The sequence below is a fragment of the Trichomonascus vanleenenianus genome, assembly GCF_965637985.1.
Source record: "Trichomonascus vanleenenianus strain CLIB 3782 genome assembly, contig: TRVA0_040S, whole genome shotgun sequence".
Classification (NCBI taxonomy): Eukaryota; Fungi; Ascomycota; class Dipodascomycetes; order Dipodascales; family Trichomonascaceae; genus Blastobotrys; species Blastobotrys vanleenenianus.
The window spans coordinates 25,462-43,635 of NW_027481847.1; the positions used below are offsets into that span (position 1 = coordinate 25,462).

An 18,174-nucleotide genomic window follows, 5' to 3' on the forward strand; every position below is an offset into this window, starting at 1 on the left:
AATTTATTTAACGCGCCATTAAACGCTATTATCCAGCTGTACTCAATAATTGCGATATTCTAGGGAGTAATGATCTGACATTTTCTGTTATACTTAGTTGAGAACTAGGCTAGGTGAAGTACGGCGTGCGGCAGTGTGCGGCGGAATCACGTGCCGTTGTTACTCTCACCATGTCGCCTGGTTCAACCATAATTAAACGACACGTTCCAAAAGGTCATAAATCTAGCGAATTTCTATGCGTTCATGAATAATTAATGCTTCTGCAATGCTTCTAAGAGTCGCGCGACGTGGAGCACAGTCTTGTCGTCACCGAACTGTCCAATCACCTGGATACCCACAGAGTCCTGGCCCTGGCCCCACGGGCATGAAATGGCTGGGAGACCCGCGATATTGGGCGGCACAGTCAGAACATCATTGATATAGTCCTCAATGGCCGACTTATGCTGCCCATGCGGCAGAGCACGAGTTCGCGCCGTTGGATTGATGAGCACATCTACGTCGCCAACAACCTCGTTTTGTGTAACAACGTTGGGCGTCGCAAAGACTTCATCAAACTCAAGCTGAATCTTGCGTCGCACTCGCTGAGCCTTCTCAAAATGGTTACCATACTGGCCCGAGCTGAGGTTATACGTACCTAGCAGGATTCGTCGCTGCACTTCTGCGCCAAACGCATTTGTCCTCGTAGGCGCGTAGAGGAACCCACTAGGCTCCTCTCGGTCAGACGGTGCTCTGTACCCGTAGCGAATACCGTCGTAGCGGGACAAATTGGACGACGCCTCGGCCGGAGAGATAATGAAGTATGTCGGCAGCGCGCTCTTGAGCGAAGGCACCGAGACGGTCTTAATGCGGTGGCCCTGCTCTCGCAGCGCGTCGAGTGCGTCGATCCAGGCCTGCTGTACCTCCGGGTCCATGTCAATGATGGCCTCTTCCATGACGCCAACAGTCAGTGTGCTGCGGTCCCGCTTTGGCAGAGCCGCGATCTGCGCCCGATATTCGGGGTCAATGCTCGTCGGGTCGTTTGGATCGTACTGGTTGAGCACATCAAACGTGTCCTCGACAAGATCGATGCTCTTGGACAGGATGCCGACCGTATCGAGGCTCTGAGCGTATGCAATGACACCGTTCCGTGACAAGAGACCGTACGACGGTTTGAACCCGTACACGCCGCAGTAGGCGCCGGGGAGCCGCACACTACCGCCGGTGTCGCTGCCCAAACTCACTTCGCACATGTCAGCCGCAACTGCTGCGGCGGAACCGCCTGAGGAGCCGCCCGGGGAGATTTCCTCGTCCGGGTAGAGCGGATTGAGGCACTTGCCATATCGTGAGAAGTCGTTGTTCGTGCCCATGGCGAACTCGTCCATGTTAGTCTTACCAATGATGATGCCTCCAGCTTTCTTGATGAGCTCTACGGGTTCAGAGTCGTACGGAGCGGTGAACCCCTGCAGCACCTTGGAGGCGCATGAAGTCTCAAGCTCTCGGGTACAGTAGTTGTCCTTGATCGTGAATATACGCCCGGCGATGCCTCTGCGCGGCGCCTGCGGCTCGGAGATCTGGTTGATCTGGCGCTCGAGCGACTCTCGCGGCACAACACTGACTACGGCGTTGACCCGAGGATTTCGCGCGGCGATGTTTGCCAGGCACATCTCGGCTCGCCTCAGCACGTTCAACCCCGCTGAGGGCATCTCCTGTTCAGTATGAGCGACGGTTATGGTGAATAATTTTCCCGGTGGGAGAGGTTATAGACGGAAAGAGTACGGCTGACCACTACCAAGCTACTAAGGTTTGAAGTGGATTGACGAAGTCAAATGTGTCTGCCTGTATGGAAAAAAAGGACTCCAAAAATGCAAACTTGAGGGAAAATGCTACAGAAATTTCATCTATTATAGGCACTTCGGCGAACCGATATACGGCATCAGGTCCGAGTCAGGGTTTGACTTTTTTTTTCCTGCACCGGGCGATGCGCGTCGTGTGATGAGATGCGGTGGGGTTGTCCGGAGGGTGTAATTCAGTCCAGTATAGGCAACTTCTCCGTTAACTGCAAGTGAGAGAGAGAGAGAGGGGAGAGAACCAGCGGACAGTCCCATGCTACATACGTATGCCAGTCGTACTAGGGGAAGGGGTCTGGCTCGTTTCGTGAAGATAAAATTTTTGGGCTTTAATTAGTGGATAATAGGGTCCGCCCACCGATAACCGCGAACTGCCCTCATTAACAGCCTTTTCACAGTCCACTGTCTGTCACGATAACAACACTGGTAAGCATTGGACCGCCAGGATCTCAACATTTGCCCGCCATTGCTAGCCACCTAGGCCGCATAATGGGTGGTAGCTTATTGCTTATAACCGGTAATTGTGTCTCAAAATTGGCAGAGATGGAACGGCTAATTGAGCGGAGAATGGATGTTGGGACTGAGTACGTTCACTCTACTCTCATACCCTGGACTACGCTGCGTGAAGCATATACCTCTGGTAAGAAGGTTGTAGAATGAGTGGAAGCGGAAGCAAGTACTCAGAACTGCCTGACATTGTACGTGAATTATGGAGGAAGATCAACTACTTGCAAGGGTGAAGGCTAACCACTGTAGGATATTTCATCACAAGTTGTCTATGAGACCACAATCCAGGACACTAGCCTGAATAACGGCAGACAAGTAGATGACGGTAGAGAAGACGAGGCAATTGACTCGTCGCGATTATCCAGATCAATTGAGGTCTTTGAAACTTGCGAGGTTGATGCCTCGGAAACCAACTTCTCCGGCCGACTCGATGGCTTGCCATCATACCGTACAAAACACGTACCAGAGTCGGTTTCGGCGCGAATTGCGAGATTGAGGCGTGAAGTAGAAGAACTGCAAACTCTTCAAGGAGCTACCAAGAAAGAAAAAGACGAACTGGGTCAATTGGCCGAGCTGAAGAGCATCCTTGATAGCTACGCTACGACACCCTCGAAACCCGTATCGCTAGATTACACGACTCTTGGGTCCATCGATTCCTTGAGCACTTCTTTCACTGCTACTGCTACTTTGGATAATGGCCGAAGTTCCTTGGCAAAAATTGCAGAATTAGAGAAGAGAGTCAGCGACGTGGAGAAAATAGTAGGATACGGCAATGAACTAGCCGAACCGCTTCAGCCGCTGATAGCTGACCTCAAGAAGAAAATGAGTCTTGTCAATGCTTCTCCCGAAGTTGCCGAATCCTCAGCTAGAAAATTCAAAGACCTTGCCCTGCTGGTTGAGAAACTGAAAAGCACTAAGCAGAAGAAGCCTGGCAGTAGTGGTAGTGCAACGACAGGTGCAAGGGATGGTGAGGACACTAGCACTGCAGGAATATCACTCGAAGTGAGACGCATTGAGAGCATCTATCAACGCTTGGTTACCATTGACTCCATGGCCGCCATTGTACCAAGGCTGGCAGACCGGCTCAGAACGCTACAAGCAGTCCATGCCGATACAGCATCTACAGTCAACTCAGTCAGGAACGTCGATGCTACGCTCAATTCAATTCGTGAGGAACTAAAGTCGTGGAAACAATGCCTCGAGACCGTTGAGACCCAAATGGCCAAGCTCGAGCAAACAGCCGTTACCAATAAGAAAGAAATTAAGCAATGGATTTCAAAACTAGAAAACTCGGCTATAAACCGTTAAAAGAAGATTAACGAAAACAAAAAAAAAATGCGATAAAGATTAAGATTCTAAGAAAACTGGCGCTTCATGGCCTCATTGATATCGTGGTACTCCCTTCTCAACTCCAAGAATCGGGTACGAACCTGCTCATATTCCACTCGGCCGTCGCGAGGATGGATCCGGCCATCCTCGACCTTATAAAAGATATCGCGGACAACGCGCTCAATCTCAAAAAGCTGTCGCCGCACGTTCTGGAGCCGATCGGTAAAATACGATTTATGCGCCTCTGGACCTCCGTCCGGTGGGCTATGTTTGGCCTCAAAGTAACCGTCCATGGCGCTAAACAGCGTCGTCACGTCGTTGAGCAGGCCCGTCGTGTTTTCGTGGGTATTTTGCAGCGCCGGGGTATACAGCGGTTCGTAATGTTGCTGCGGCGTGTCGTAGCTTGAATCCTGTCGCTGTCCACCGCCTACGCTGCCAAAGGAGTTGTCAGAATCGGAATTGAGGCTATCCGAAAAGCTGGAAGTCGGTTTCGCGGTATAGTTGCTGTCCGGTCGGTCGACCGAAACCATCGGCACGTCGTCGTCGGCAGTCACGAGTCCCCGGAGCCGTTCGCCTAGTTGGAATACTGTCTGGTCCGCCATCGTCAATGGCTTGCCGGTCTTCTGGTGATTCTGGATACGCACACGCCATGACAGTTACTATGGATAGTTCTAATACTTTTGTCTTCTCTCAGGTTCCTTTCCCTGGAGCCTGCGGAACGAGAACACAGAGGAGGGAATCACCTACTAGAGCATCTGCTTTCAATTGCGCGAAATTCTGTTTCAAGTCTTCGACGTCCATCTCGAGACCAGTCGGCCTCACATCCTTAAACGCCCTTGTCAGGGCCGAGTTGTCCATATGCCTGAGGTCGTCAGGAGCAATGTCGTCCAGTACGGATCCGACTTCGCCGGCTTGATTGATACTGTAGTTAGGCTTGAAAGGCATCTCTGTCCGCTTTGTCAACTTTGTCTCCATGTCAAACCAATCAATCAACTAAAGCCACCTTAGTCAATGAGATCAAAAAACGATATCCGACAGAAAAGCCTGCTACGCGTCCTACAGAAGTCTATCTACCAAACAATTGGGAACCAGTCGAAATTCGCGTCCAAGTTGTTTCGCTACGTTGGACAAGGCTTAATGGTATAATCGCGGAGTTAAATATTTGTGCTACATATATATCCAGCTGAGAGAGTGAGAGCGCGAAACGGCCCAGCCCAAGCAATCGCAACCTTCTTCGTTCCGTATGCCTCCCTGCAAAAGCAAAACAGATGGTAACGCTTATGTGAGATGGCGTCGGTCCAGCTGCGCAATCGAGCACTGTCAGGTTCAAATCTTGGCGGGATATTTACCCCTTATTGCGGATGCTGGTCATGGTCGACCGACGCTTGCTCCACACGGCTTGTTCTGCTAGACACGTAACGAGCCAATCAGTCAGAATGACCTTTCTTTTCCCCAGAACTGTCCTAACACGAATCAACGCGATGGATTCATGGTTGCTATGCATGCAAGGATAGGCGTGTGAGTAGTACCCAGTCTTAGACAGCCATTCATTGGGTTGCTCTAGAAAAATGTGCCCTGCTTCCACCAGATTTCCTTTGGCTGGTCATTATCCAATACCCGCTATATTCTTTACCTCTGTAATGTATATACGAGTTGGCTGTTTGGACAGAGTTGACTTCACTTAGTTGAATAGAAAAACTTTCAGTTAGTGCCAGGTTCAACTATGGTCCGGCTTGATGGAGACCCGGTGCACCGGTATGAGATCTGCTTACAGGTCTAAGCCAGGTGATTATGGAAACCCAAGAATTACCACAACCCAGCGGGTACATACCGCAGTCTACCATCTGGGGTGTAATCAAGTCAGTTGCTATGCTGGCCAGGAAATCTGGCGTTGTAGCAGGAAACAATATTGGTATGTGGAAATATTTGCTCGCTGATAGTGTGGTATTGTACCATGGTAGGGAGTGTGGCCCCGTTGGACGTTGGTTCAGGTACCTCCAATAGAATGGTACGCACTCGCCGTTACATCATCGGACAGTTCATTGCGTGCATGGAACGCGAATACAGTGTGAGCTTGTTTGTGCCGTAAAGCTTGAATGAGATATACACAAAATATAGACGGGTTTCCAAAGTTCGGGTATTCCGAGCTTTAGCTGGAATTTATTCATGGCCTCTGAAAGTTGCTTTGACTTGTTTTCTCTCTGATGTGTTAGGTCGAGCCCTTCTACGCTGTGGTCCTTTGATCCTTTGAATCATAGGCCTCCGCCGCAGTCCGTGACACAGGATGGCGGTAAATCAATCATAGCCGATACTGATTAAACTCTTTTATTACATTAAGCTGGCTTGTAATCTCAGTTCGTCCAATAGTACACACTAGAACAAAAAAAAGACATAGAACATGGGGGTTCTATACACTACAGTAGCTACCATATGACTTTAAACTACGTAATGTTTCTAGCTTTGAGAAGAGTTCCGAATTGAGAAGAGGTCTAAGTAAATTGATATGGTTGGAAAGATCACAGAAAGAAATTGAAATAACTGTGTCCTATGGTACTTGCACTGGCATTTTGATCCGGTGAGGGGCACTAACTCAATAAAGCTTAGGCTTGATACTTGCGGCCTCTCACTCTAAAGCTATTATTTATACAGGACCCTGAGAACTGATGGAATATCGCCGATTCTCTTTGCACTAAATTGCAAAAATTGGCCATTTTCGAATTTCAAAGGCATTGGCGATGTTACCAGCGGGAGAGCTGAGTGATGATGGTGTCGACGGATCGTGACGCATGATGAATCAACTCCCAATACCGACAATACTAACCCGAAACGGACTAAAGTATTTGATATATAGATTCTATAGGCCTGTCTTCAACAACTTGAATTAGAGCCTGTAGCGGGTTGAATATAGAGAGATGTTGCAAGTCGAGACCGTCCAGGACTTTATCGGCGCTATTCAGCGTATGAACCAGCAATTGGAGAAGCTGGGTAAACCTGCATCCACCAATTGGTCGTTCACCGACTTCGACAATGATCCTATAGCCCTAGAAGATGAAAGAGACGAAAAAGCACCCGTTCAACCCGGTCAACAGGGTAGCTGGCTTGCAAAAGCCTGCGCAGACTATGTGTCCCACAGTAGTACCTCCATGAGCGCCGAGGACTTGAAAGAGTCTCTTCTCCAAGCCCTCAAAAGTCCGTCTTCCGACGACGAACTCCAAGCTACCCTGGCCGACATGCTCGGCTACGACCATCTTGATTTCCTGTCCGAGCTGATTCAGCGGCGGAGACAGATTATTAACGAGGAATCTGCCAAGTCTACGGAATCATCCAACATGGTAAGCCAATTGCTCAATTACTACTTATTTAACACTAACCAAAATAGTCTCATTTAATGACTCTGGAGGAAATTGAACAGCAGAGGCTGAATAACCAGGCCGCCGCAATCGAAAAAGCCTCAAAGCTCCAGTTTGGTGTCACCGATCCAAAATACCCCCATGTGTATCGCCAGTCCGAGACGGGGAGCACGCTGAGCGCGTTTGGATCGAAGTACACTCTGCCGGTGGGTACTGAGCGGTTCCACTACGAGACATACGAAGAGGTCACTATCCCCTACCCCAAGAAGAAGCCGACTCAAAACTACATTGACAAGCTCATTGAGATCAAGGACCTCGATCCGCTTTGCCGATCGACCTTCCACAAGTACAAGACACTCAACAAGATGCAGAGTCTTGTATATCCCGTCGGTTACAAGACTAATGAGAACTTGCTCGTGTGTGCCCCCACTGGTGCCGGTAAGACGGATGTGGCTCTGCTGACGATGCTGTGTACCATCAGCCAGCATAGCGAGTACGATGCGGAAAGCGGGACATATAATGTTAACTATGACGACTTTAAGATCGTCTACGTAGCTCCACTTAAGGCTTTGGCTGCCGAAATCGTGGAGAAAATGGGAAAGAGACTCGCCTGGCTCGGAATCAGAGTCAGAGAGCTCACTGGCGATATGCAATTGACGAGGGCAGAGATCTCCGAGACCCAGGTCATCGTGACTACTCCAGAGAAGTGGGATGTCGTCACGCGAAAGTCCACAGGAGATAACGAGCTCGTTCAAAAAGTAAAACTGCTCATCATTGACGAGGTCCATCTCCTCCACGAAGAGCGTGGTGCCGTCATTGAATCGCTGGTGGCACGAACCCTGCGACAGGTGGAAAGCTCACAATCGCTCATCCGTATTGTCGGCCTCTCGGCTACTTTACCGAACTTTATGGACGTGGCCGAGTTCCTGAGGGTCAATCTGCGCCAGGGCATGTTCTACTTCGATTCCTCCTTCCGTCCTGTCCCCCTTAAGCAGATGTTTATCGGAGCCAAGGGCAAAGCTGGCAGTAAAGAGGGTATGAAGAATGTGGAGATATCAGCTTACGAAAAACTAGTGAGCCAGCTGGCCGAGGGCCATCAAGTCATGGTGTTTGTGCACTCGCGAAAGGACACCATTCGAACTGCTCGAAGCTTTATCTCCCGGGCCCAAGACCTGGGCGACACTTCGCTTTTCGACTGCTCCGAAAATGAAAAGTATGACTATTATAAGCGGGAGATGTCCAAGTTCAAGAACAAGGATATGCGAGAACTCTTCCAGTTTGGCTTCGGCGTTCACCATGCGGGCATGCTGCGATCTGAGCGAAACCAGTCAGAGCAGATGTTCCTGAATGGCGCCATAAAAGTCCTTTGCTGTACTGCAACGCTTGCATGGGGCGTTAACTTGCCCGCCGCAGTCGTCATCATCAAGGGCACCCAGGTTTATGATCCCAAACGCGGTGGTTTCGTTGATCTTGACATTTCCGATGTCATTCAGATCTTTGGACGAGCTGGTCGACCCCAGTTTGAAAAGTTCGGTACTGGTATTCTCTGCACGACCTCGGATAAGCTGTCGCACTACCTAGCCGCCATCACGCAGCAGCACCCCATTGAGTCCAAGCTGCAGCCGAAACTCGCTGACAACCTTAACGCCGAAATTTCGCTTGGAACCGTGACCAATATCGACGAAGGTGTCCAGTGGTTGGGTTATACTTATCTGTATGTGCGCATGCGTAAGAACCCACTGGCTTATGGATTAATTTGGAGCGACGTCCAAGACGACCCGCTTTTAGGCAATCGCCGACGTACTCTCGTCATAGACGCTGCAAGACGTCTTCATAGTGTTCAGATGATTGTTTTTGACGAAAGGACGGGCGCCTTCATTGCCAAGGACACGGGTCGCGTCGCCAGCGACTTCTACTTGCTCAATAACTCGGTCGAGATCTTCAACGCCATGATGAAGCCAAATGCTACTGAAGCTGATATTCTTGCCATGCTTAGTATGAGCGGAGAGTTTGACAGCATCAAGAGCCGGGAGGAGGAGGCCAAGGAGCTCACGAAGCTGCGCGACTACGATGCGCCTTGCCAGGTTGCTGGTACCCTAGATACTACACAGGGTAAGACAAATGTTCTACTGCAGGCTTACATTTCGCGAGCCAAGATCGAGGAGTCCTCGTTAGTCTCGGACGCAGCGTATGTTGGCCAGAATGCCATTCGAATCTCACGAGCCCTCTTCTTGATTGCTATGAACAGGCGGTGGGGTCGTCTCGCTCGGATGCTCCTGTCCCTTTGCAAGTCCGTTGAGAAGCGACTTTGGTCCTACGAACATCCGCTGGCCCAGTTCAGCGACCTTCCGGTACATGTTTTGAAGAACCTAGAAGAGCACGCGCCGGCTATCGATGACATGAAGAATATGGACGCGTCTGAGCTCGGAGATCTCGCCCACAACCATCGGCTCGCTGAAACTCTAGCGCGTTACGTAGACCGGTTCCCGCTGCTGCATATTGATGCCGAGATTGCCCCTGTTACTGGCAGTGTCCTGCGTGTTCACGTAGAGCTAACCGCGGACTTCGTGTGGGACGCCAGGCATCATGGCAAAGCGCAGTTCTTCTGGGTCTGGGTTGAGGATTCGGAGACCTTCCAGCTGTACCACGTCGAGAAGTTCATTCTGTCTCGAGCAAAGGTTAGTGATACACATGTTCTTGACTTTACCATTCCATTGGCGGATCCAGCGCCCCCTCAGGTGGTCGTCAGAGCCATATCCGACACTTGGGCTGGTGCAGAGACGACTCTTGCTGTTTCGTTCCAGCACTTAGTACGACCAGACACTGAGCCAATCCAGACTAAACTACTGAGGTTGCGCCCTCTTCCGGTGACCGCTTTGCATGACCCAGTTCTGGAGGGAATCTATGAGCCCAAGTTCCAGTTCTTCAATCCCATGCAAACGATGATCTTCAACACTCTTTATCACCAGGATACCAATGTGCTGCTGGGGTCTCCGACCGGTTCTGGTAAGACGGTCGCTGCAGAACTGGCCATGTGGTGGGCGTTCAAGAAGTACCCCAAGTCCAAGGTCGTCTACATTGCTCCCATGAAGGCGCTGGTCCGAGAGCGAGTCGACGATTGGCGCAAACGATTGGTTGGAGCCACTAAGCGTCAGCTGGTCGAACTCACTGGTGATTCCAGCCCGGACGCCGAGACTATCCGCCGAGCAGACATTATCATCACCACGCCGGAGAAGTTTGATGGTATCAGTCGATCGTGGCAGACACGAAAGTTCGTACAGCAAGTATCGCTCATCATCATGGACGAAATTCACTTGCTGGCGAGTGACCGTGGGCCCATTCTCGAGATGATTGTGAGCCGAATGAACTACGTCAGTGAGAAGACCGCGCAGCCCGTGCGATTGCTCGGAATGTCTACGGCTGTGGCCAATGCCGCAGACATGGCGTCGTGGCTTCAAGTCAAGCCTGAAGGGTTGTTCAACTTCCCCCAGTCTGTGCGACCGGTCCCACTGCAGATGTACATCGATGGTTTCCCCGACAACGTGGGCTTCTGTCCGCTCATGAAGACCATGAACAAGCCGGCATTCTTGGCTATCAAGAGCCACTCCCCGACGAAGCCTGTGCTTATCTTCGTGGCGTCCCGTCGGCAGACCAGGGTCACTGCCCAGGACCTCATTCAGCTATGCGGCATGGAGGAGAACCCGCGGCGATTCTTGGCCATGGAGGACTGGGAGCTCGAGCAGACGCTGGCCAAGGTCAAGGACGAGACGCTGAAGCTGTCGCTGCAGTTTGGTATCGTTCTCCATCATGCTGGTCTCGTAGACAGTGACAGACGCATTAGCCACGAGCTGTTCGCGACCAACAAGGCCCAGATTCTTATTGCTACGAGCACCCTGGCATGGGGTGTCAACCTGCCTGCCCATTTAGTCATTATTAAAGGTACTCAGTTCTTCGATGCCAAGATCGACAACTACCGAGATATGGACCTCACTGATGTGCTCCAGATGATGGGCCGAGCGGGTCGACCTGCTTTCGACACTAGTGGCGTTGCTATGGTCTATACGAAAGAGTCTACAAAGGCGTTCTACAAGTACTTCCTTAATACGGGCTTCCCTGTCGAGTCTTCGCTACACAAAGTGCTCGAGGACCATTTGGGTGCCGAAATCAGCTCTGGCGCTATCCGATCGAAGCAGGACGCGTTGGATTTCCTGACCTGGACCTTCCTATTCCGCCGGATCCACAAGAACCCTACGTACTACGGTATCGAGGACACTTCCGATGCAGGAGTCAACCAGTGGGCCATCGACGCTGTGGAGAAAACCATGGGCAACCTTGTCCAGTCTGGGTGTCTTCAGGTGTTCTCCGACGGCAGTGTGCAACCGACTCCTTTCCTTGGCATCGCGTCCTACTACTACATGTCACACAAGACGGTCCGGCTGTTTTTGGAGAAGGGTAAGCGACGGGCCAAGATTGAGGACGTGCTAGTCTGGCTGTGCAGTAGTACTGAGTACGACGAGCTAGCTATTCGACACAATGAGGATGTGCTCAATGCTGAGATGAGTGCTCACAGCCGGTACCCTGTTGAGCTTATGCCGTTTAGAATCATCGACCCACACTCCAAGGCATTCCTGCTTCTTCAGGCGCACATGGCGCGCCAGGAGCTGCCGATAGCCGACTATGTCCAGGATACCATCTCGGTGCTTGACCAGAGTCTGCGAATCCTGCAGGCCATGGCAGATGCTATGGCCGAGGTTGGGTTCTTATCTACGGTGCTTCAAGTGATCAAGGTAATGCAATGCATCAAGCAGGCGTGCTGGGACGATGTTGATCCGGTGTCCGTTTTGCCAGGGCTAAAGCCTAGACCACGTCAGGACGATAGGGAGGACCGCATCACGTTGCAGGTGCTCGGAGAAGCAGTTGCGAAGAACGACAACCTCAAGACGGTCGACTCTCTGGGCAAGAAGCTGGGTTCACGCCGACTAAACGATTTCAAGCGCGTTGTGCAGCAGCAGATCCCCGTTTGCCGGTTCAAGGCCGAGCAGGATAAAGGTGGGTCCAAGGTCAAGGTTGAGCTCTCGCATGTGGAACACTCCAGGATCAAGTCTGAGCGCTTGTATACAAAGTTCCATAAGCCGCAGAAGGAAAGCTGGTTCGTCATCATCGGAGATGAGGAGACTGACCGTATTTATCGCCTCAGGCGAGTCAGTCCTTATGCCAATCGGCCAAAAATGACCGTAGAGTTTAACGACCTGGCTACTATCATTGCGACTGCGAAGAAGCCCAAGGTCTACTGCATTAATGATGCAATGGATTTGCGGTATGAAATGCCTCTAGTATATGTGTAGCTGCTACTCAATTGATTCATTTTTTCGAGTGATACATCTATTACATTATACAGTACAGCGTAGATGGATTAAAGACGGTCCGATATGATCTGTTTAGGATCAGAGGGTGTTTTACTGCCTAATCGAGCACTCGAGGGCAGTATGGTGGTGAGCGAATTATGCATCCGTGCGACTTATATTGACATGAGTGCACCCACCAAGGCAGCCGTACCCGCCACAGACATTATGGGACCTGGTGGTACCACGGCGATGGATTTCAGGGGTAACGCCAAGAGCCTGTGACGTGAAACAACAAAAAAATAAACGTCACGGCATAAACAACGCTGCGCCGATCGCCATCATACCACTCAAATACACAATGATAGCAAATTGAAGTATATGCAGTCTTGAACAGGAAGCGTATATTATCACTGTGCTTTTAATAACTACCAATAGTATGCGAGGGATTTTCCGAGGGGTCCTGTATATGTCTGGCCACTGATGGCCATGGTCGTGGCTTGCCTAAAAAGTTCGCATAATCTAGATCGATAGAGAGGAGCTTGTTCTCTGTTGGTTAAAACTTACTCGCGATAATGCAGCGGAACTTGGGGCATATAATACAGTACAGTTGTAACCGCCTCGTTCCTCGCGTTACAAACTCCCAACCTGTAACAAATTGGCGTAACTACGCGTTACAAATTGGCGTAACTACGCGTTACAAATGCCCCGTTACAGCTTACATCTCCGCGTAGCGGAGCCTTTGGGGGTTTGGGGGGGACTGGGCCCCAAGAGCATGTAATTGACCTGGGGGCCTGCCCCCAGACCCCCGTAGCTCCGCTTCGCGGAGGGATTGTAGATGAGGAAGTAATGACCTAGAGGCAAAGGGTGATGAAAATTTTAGTGTCAAAATTGGCAGTCAAAATGACAAAATCCTTTAAGTGCAAAGCTATCGAAGAGACTAATATGCAAAAAGAAGCTTTTTTTTCTACTTAGTGTGAATAAGAGATTTTTTTTAATATAGTTTAATTAATATAAAAAATCTATCAATTTATAATATACAAACCATATACAAGTATTAGATGATTAGGAATAGTGAATATGGTATAATAAACAAACAAAAATGATCAACATTAAGAATTAAACATTGAAAATCAGAAATCCACGGGAGGCGAACGAGTTTAGTCGTCCTCCTCAACGACAGCGGACTTGGAGACCAACTGGTAGACGTCCTTGCCATCAGCGCCTCGCTCGTGCTCAATAGCAAGTCGGGAGAGGTTGGAGATCAAGTTCTCAGTCTTCTTGTCAACCTTGGACATTCGGTCGGATCGACCCAAGTCTCGGAGGTAAGAAGAGGACTCCAAGATGTGGTAGACCATGGCAATGACAATGGTGACACCAATGGAGTAGGCCCAGATGACAACGACAGTGACGATGGAAGTCCAACCGTCCTGGGTCTGCTCAGCAAGGTCAGCTGGGTTGGTGATCATTGGCTCACCAGACAACCAACCGAAGACACAGAAGAGGGTAGCAAGAACATCGACACCGAAGATGGCGCCGACGAGCTGCCAGGATGGCCAGGTCTTGCCACCTCGGGTAACGAAGATCAACCAGTTCTCAGTAAGGGCAACCTCAAGGAAGAGGACCTCCTGGACGGAGCCGAAGTTCTCAATGATACCACCGTTTGGCAGGAACATGGAACCTCGGACAACCCAAGTACCGAGAGCAAGGAGGAGACCAAGGACAACGGAGATGACCCAGATCTTTGGCAGCTGCCACTCGACTGGTCGGATCTCGTAGTGGGCGTTGTCGTAAGCGACGGCGATGGTGGCCAAATCAGCGAACAAGGCAATGAAGACGACAAGGTCGGTTCGGATGGTCTCGTTGATGATGATCATGGAGGTGACAAGGTAGATCTCCAAGTGCAAGCAAAGGGCAATTCGGTACTGGATATAAGCCTTCATTCGCTGGAAAATCTGTCGGGCAACCTTGATGGCATCAACAATGGTGGAAAGACCTGGGGCAAGGAAGACGATATCGGCGGCAGCCTGGGCAGCCTCGGTGGAGCCCTCGACGGCGATACCACAGTCAGCCTTCTTGAGGGATGGGGCGTCGTTGACACCGTCACCGGTCATGGCGGTCAAGTGGCCTCGGTCCTGGAGCATCTCAACGACCTGGTACTTGTGCTCTGGGAAGACCTCAGCGAAACCGTCAGCCTTCTCAACGAGATCGTGCTGGAGAGCACCGGTCATGGAGCCAGTAACAAGCTTGTCAGAGTTGTAGACCTTGGTACCGAGGGCAAGCATCTTGCAGGTCTCCTTGGCAATGGCAATGGCGTCACCAGTAAGCATCTTGACGGAGAGACCAAGGGCCTGAGCCTCCAAAATGGTCTGGGCAGTGTCCTCTCGTGGTGGATCGAACATGGAGAGCATACCAAGCAACTGCCAGTCCTCCTCGTTTCGCTTGACAGCAACACCGAGGGATCGGAAACCTCGCTGGGCGAACTCACGGGCCTTGGTGGTGTAGAGCTCGGCAGCCTCTGGGGAGCAGTTGGACAGGTTGAGGATAGCCTTTGGAGCACCCTTGGCGCAAGTGTAGGTAACACCATCGAGCTCGCAGATGGAGGTGATTCGCTTGGAGACTGGGTCGAATGGAATGAACGACTTGGTGATCCAGCCCTGCTGCAGAATCTCCATGGCCTTAGGGAACTTCTTAAGGGTGAGGATGGTGATCTTGTCAATCGGGTCAAGGGACTTGATGTTGTGGGAAGAGGCAAGGGCAGCGACAGCCATCATCCAGTTGACATCAACACCATCGGCAATGTATGGCTCTCGGAGGGACAGCTTGTTGGCAGTGAGGGTACCGGTCTTGTCAGAGCAGAGAATGTCGACACCAGCAAGGGACTCAATAGCAGTGAGCTTCTGGACAATGGCCTTCTGCTCGGCAAGGTAAGCGGCACCGACGGCAAGGGTAGTGGTGGTAACGACTGGGAGACCGACTGGGACACCAATGATAAGCAGAATCAAAGTGTACTTGAGCAAGTTCTGGTCGCCGTGCTCTGGAGTAGCAATCTTCAAGTGTCGGAAGAAGCCACCAATCCAAGCAGCCAGGATGAAGAACATAACCAAGACAAGCAGAGAGGTACCAATGGAGTCCATAATGGCCTTGAAGTGACCAGTGTCCTTAGCGTTCTGGACCATGGAGGCAGTCTTACCGACGAAAGAGGTCTTGGCAGAGGTGGTGATGATACCGTAAGCCTTTCCTCGCTTGCAACCGGTGGTGTAGTAAACCATGTCACCCATGAACTTGTCAACGGCAAGAGACTCACCAGTGATGGAAGACTGGTCACAGGCAACAAGGGCGTGGCCAACCTTCTTCTCCTTCTCGTCCTCATCCTCGTCATCCTCAGAGTTCTTGGCATCGGCGGACTGGTCCTGGTTCATGTAGTCAAGGTAGTCGGCGTAACCAGCTGGGTTGTCGTAGGCAGTGATGAGTCGGGCGTCACCTGGAACGACGGAACCCTCCTCAATAACAACGATATCACCTGGAACAACATCTCGGGCCTTGATTTCAAACTCCTGACCGTCTCGAACGACAACGGCCTTGAGGGCAATGTCAGCCTTAAGGGAAGCGACAACGTCGGCGGCCTGCTTCTCCTGGTACCAACCGACAATGGCGTTAAGCATCAGAATACCAATAATGACACCAAAATCAATCCAGTCTCGCAGACCGGCGGCAAGCAAAACGGCAATCTCCATAACGTAGAGAACTGGACCTCGGAAGAAACCAATGAACTTGAGGAACATGTTCTCCTTCTCGGCGGTGATCTCGTTGTAACCGGTCTTCTTTCGTCGCTGCTCGACCTCAGCGTCGGTCAAACCCTGCTTGAGGTCGGTGGTGAGCCAAGCTTCAGGGGTCTGGAAAGCACCAGAGGCACCCTTGCTCTTTCGCCATGGAGCGTACCATGGGGCCTTCTTGGAGACCTCATCGTCTCCGTCGTCGGCCTGGACCTCCTCGCCCTTCTCCCGGTGAGTGGAGATGAACTTGATGAGAGCGGCGTACTCGTCGAGGCCCTCGTAGCTGTTCTCAACAGCCTGGGTTGGATCTTCAGCAGACATTGCTGTTCAACTTTTCTTTCAACTCTTTACACACGCAAAATCGCCGCAAAAACACACACTCAATGGTGAGGCTTTTTATGTTAGGGGATAAAAAGAGGAAAGCGTAAAAGTTAGAGAAGAGAAAAAAAAAGAGAACTTCAAGTGCGAACTGGCTAGGGTATATATAATGTCCAAGTAGCCCCGAATTCTCCGATGGATGGATTGGGGGTGCTTTACTTTTTTTTCACAATTTTTTTTACTTCCTCGGATTTGCTTATTCCATCTGAGACCTGATGATTTCATTAGTAAACATCCGGGACGGTTATCACGGCTATTGGGTGAAATATTGTCCCTTCGACATGTAATTTTTGGGCCTTTTTTTGCCATACCCACTAACGGCCTCAGTTAGAATCCAATTGTCGAAAAACCTGGCGAGATTTGGCTCATTTGGGGGTCATGGAATTACATCCGCCAAACCCACACCGTATGTAGAGAGCGGTATATCATGCAAAAGAAACTCTCTCCATGACGAGATGTAAGACACACGGACTTTTTTCTTTCCCTCCCATACAGGCACCGACTATTTGCTTTTTTTGCTTTCCTATTTCTTCCCTCCCCCGTTTGGACTGCCGCCATACCCGAGTTGCCCACGGCCTTTTTTTTCTGCCGCTAATCGGCACACTATATCTCTTCGGAGTCTGGCGCCCGAGATGTCTATGGACACGACTCTATATGACTCAAAAAAAATCTGGCGTTTTAGTCGTAGCATAACCCCATCATCTCGTCTTTCACCTGGAGATAGTATCGAGCCGCAAAATATTTCTGTAATTTTTTGGTCTTCTCGGAACGGCCTGGCTGCAGCACCATCGATTGCCCGGGCTTTCGTTTCCTTGCAGATAACCTCATGCAGCCATGTCTTGGAAAAACAAACGGTTTTTTGTAGATTAGAAAGTGGGTTCGGGGGGAAAAAGCAATTTGCGTACTGGATGGCGAATCAGCAAGCGCTTAAATTTTTTTGGGGCTCCCCTCTCCCTCAGCACTTGAGTGAGATTCTTTCTTTGATCTACGAGAGATCGGAGTTTAGAGGCAATTGAGTTTTGTAAAAAATTTTGTAGTAGATGTTGTGTACACAGTTTATTAAGGTGTTATCACAATCTCCGGTGTTTACAGTGGGGGACTACGTAATTAGGGATTCTAATAAGGTGACTCTCTCCAAAGTTTGAAAAAGTGTTATGTAGCACAGACGCATTTTGAAATATACTGCGGTATTTCAATATAGTGCGGTAGCGAAACGTCATATTAGCTATTGTATGTACACACCTATACATTACAGTCTCACCGCTTCTCGTTTCCTCAAATTCTCGCTCAGCTGGGGATAATGTGGAGAAAAGGCCGTACTGAGTAACGGTAGCTCTTAATGGGGGGTGTCCTAAGCGAGAGCTTCCAAGTCTTTCCGAACCATGGCCTGGGTCATACCCGGCGTAAAGCCGTCGCTATATGAGAGGGGGGGGGTGCAAGGAGGGGAATATTTACTACGCTTGGGGAGGAGGACCGAGTCTTGAGCGCGTCCCCTCTTTGGTCCACCGGCAGAAGCGCTGTGCACCCTTAATACAGAGACTGCCAGAGCTTCTACTGCTACTGCTACTGCTACTGCCCTGGAGGACGCAGTTCCGGGCTGCCTGAGATCCTTCCAACGGTTTCTTTCCTGTTTGGGCCGGCGCACGTCAACCGTGGTCTATCACCT

At 50.6% G+C, this 18,174-nt stretch overlaps 5 protein-coding genes across 5 annotated transcripts; 2 read left to right on the forward strand and 3 right to left on the reverse strand.

Moving 5' to 3' along the window:
* Positions 1-251: 251 nt before the first annotated feature.
* On the reverse strand, positions 252-1,682 carry HER2 (glutamyl-tRNA(Gln) amidotransferase subunit HER2; the record flags this gene model as incomplete). The annotated part of the gene is made up of 1 exon (XM_076686567.1): positions 252-1,682. One exon carries the CDS (start codon positions 1,680-1,682, stop codon positions 252-254), a length of 1,431 nt encoding a protein of 476 aa, XP_076539161.1.
* An 800-nt stretch (positions 1,683-2,482) lies between these two features.
* Positions 2,483-3,641, forward strand: JNM1 (Jnm1p; the record flags this gene model as incomplete). Its single annotated transcript, XM_076686568.1, has 2 exons — positions 2,483-2,524; positions 2,583-3,641. The coding sequence occupies 2 exons, from the start codon at positions 2,483-2,485 to the stop codon at positions 3,639-3,641; spliced, it is 1,101 nt and encodes a 366-aa protein (XP_076539162.1).
* Positions 3,642-3,688: 47 nt separating this feature from the next.
* On the reverse strand, positions 3,689-4,607 carry TRVA0_040S00364 (uncharacterized protein; the record flags this gene model as incomplete). Its single annotated transcript, XM_076686569.1, has 2 exons — positions 3,689-4,294; positions 4,410-4,607. The coding sequence occupies 2 exons, from the start codon at positions 4,605-4,607 to the stop codon at positions 3,689-3,691; spliced, it is 804 nt and encodes a 267-aa protein (XP_076539163.1).
* Positions 4,608-6,622: 2,015 nt separating this feature from the next.
* On the forward strand, positions 6,623-12,357 carry SLH1 (RNA helicase; the record flags this gene model as incomplete). Its single annotated transcript, XM_076686570.1, has 2 exons — positions 6,623-6,994; positions 7,042-12,357. 2 exons carry the CDS (start codon positions 6,623-6,625, stop codon positions 12,355-12,357), a joined length of 5,688 nt encoding a protein of 1,895 aa, XP_076539164.1.
* A 1,157-nt stretch (positions 12,358-13,514) lies between these two features.
* PMA1 (plasma membrane ATPase 1) lies at positions 13,515-16,451 on the reverse strand (the record flags this gene model as incomplete). The annotated part of the gene is made up of 1 exon (XM_076686571.1): positions 13,515-16,451. The coding sequence occupies one exon, from the start codon at positions 16,449-16,451 to the stop codon at positions 13,515-13,517; it is 2,937 nt and encodes a 978-aa protein (XP_076539165.1).
* Between the last annotated feature and the right edge of the window lie 1,723 nt (positions 16,452-18,174).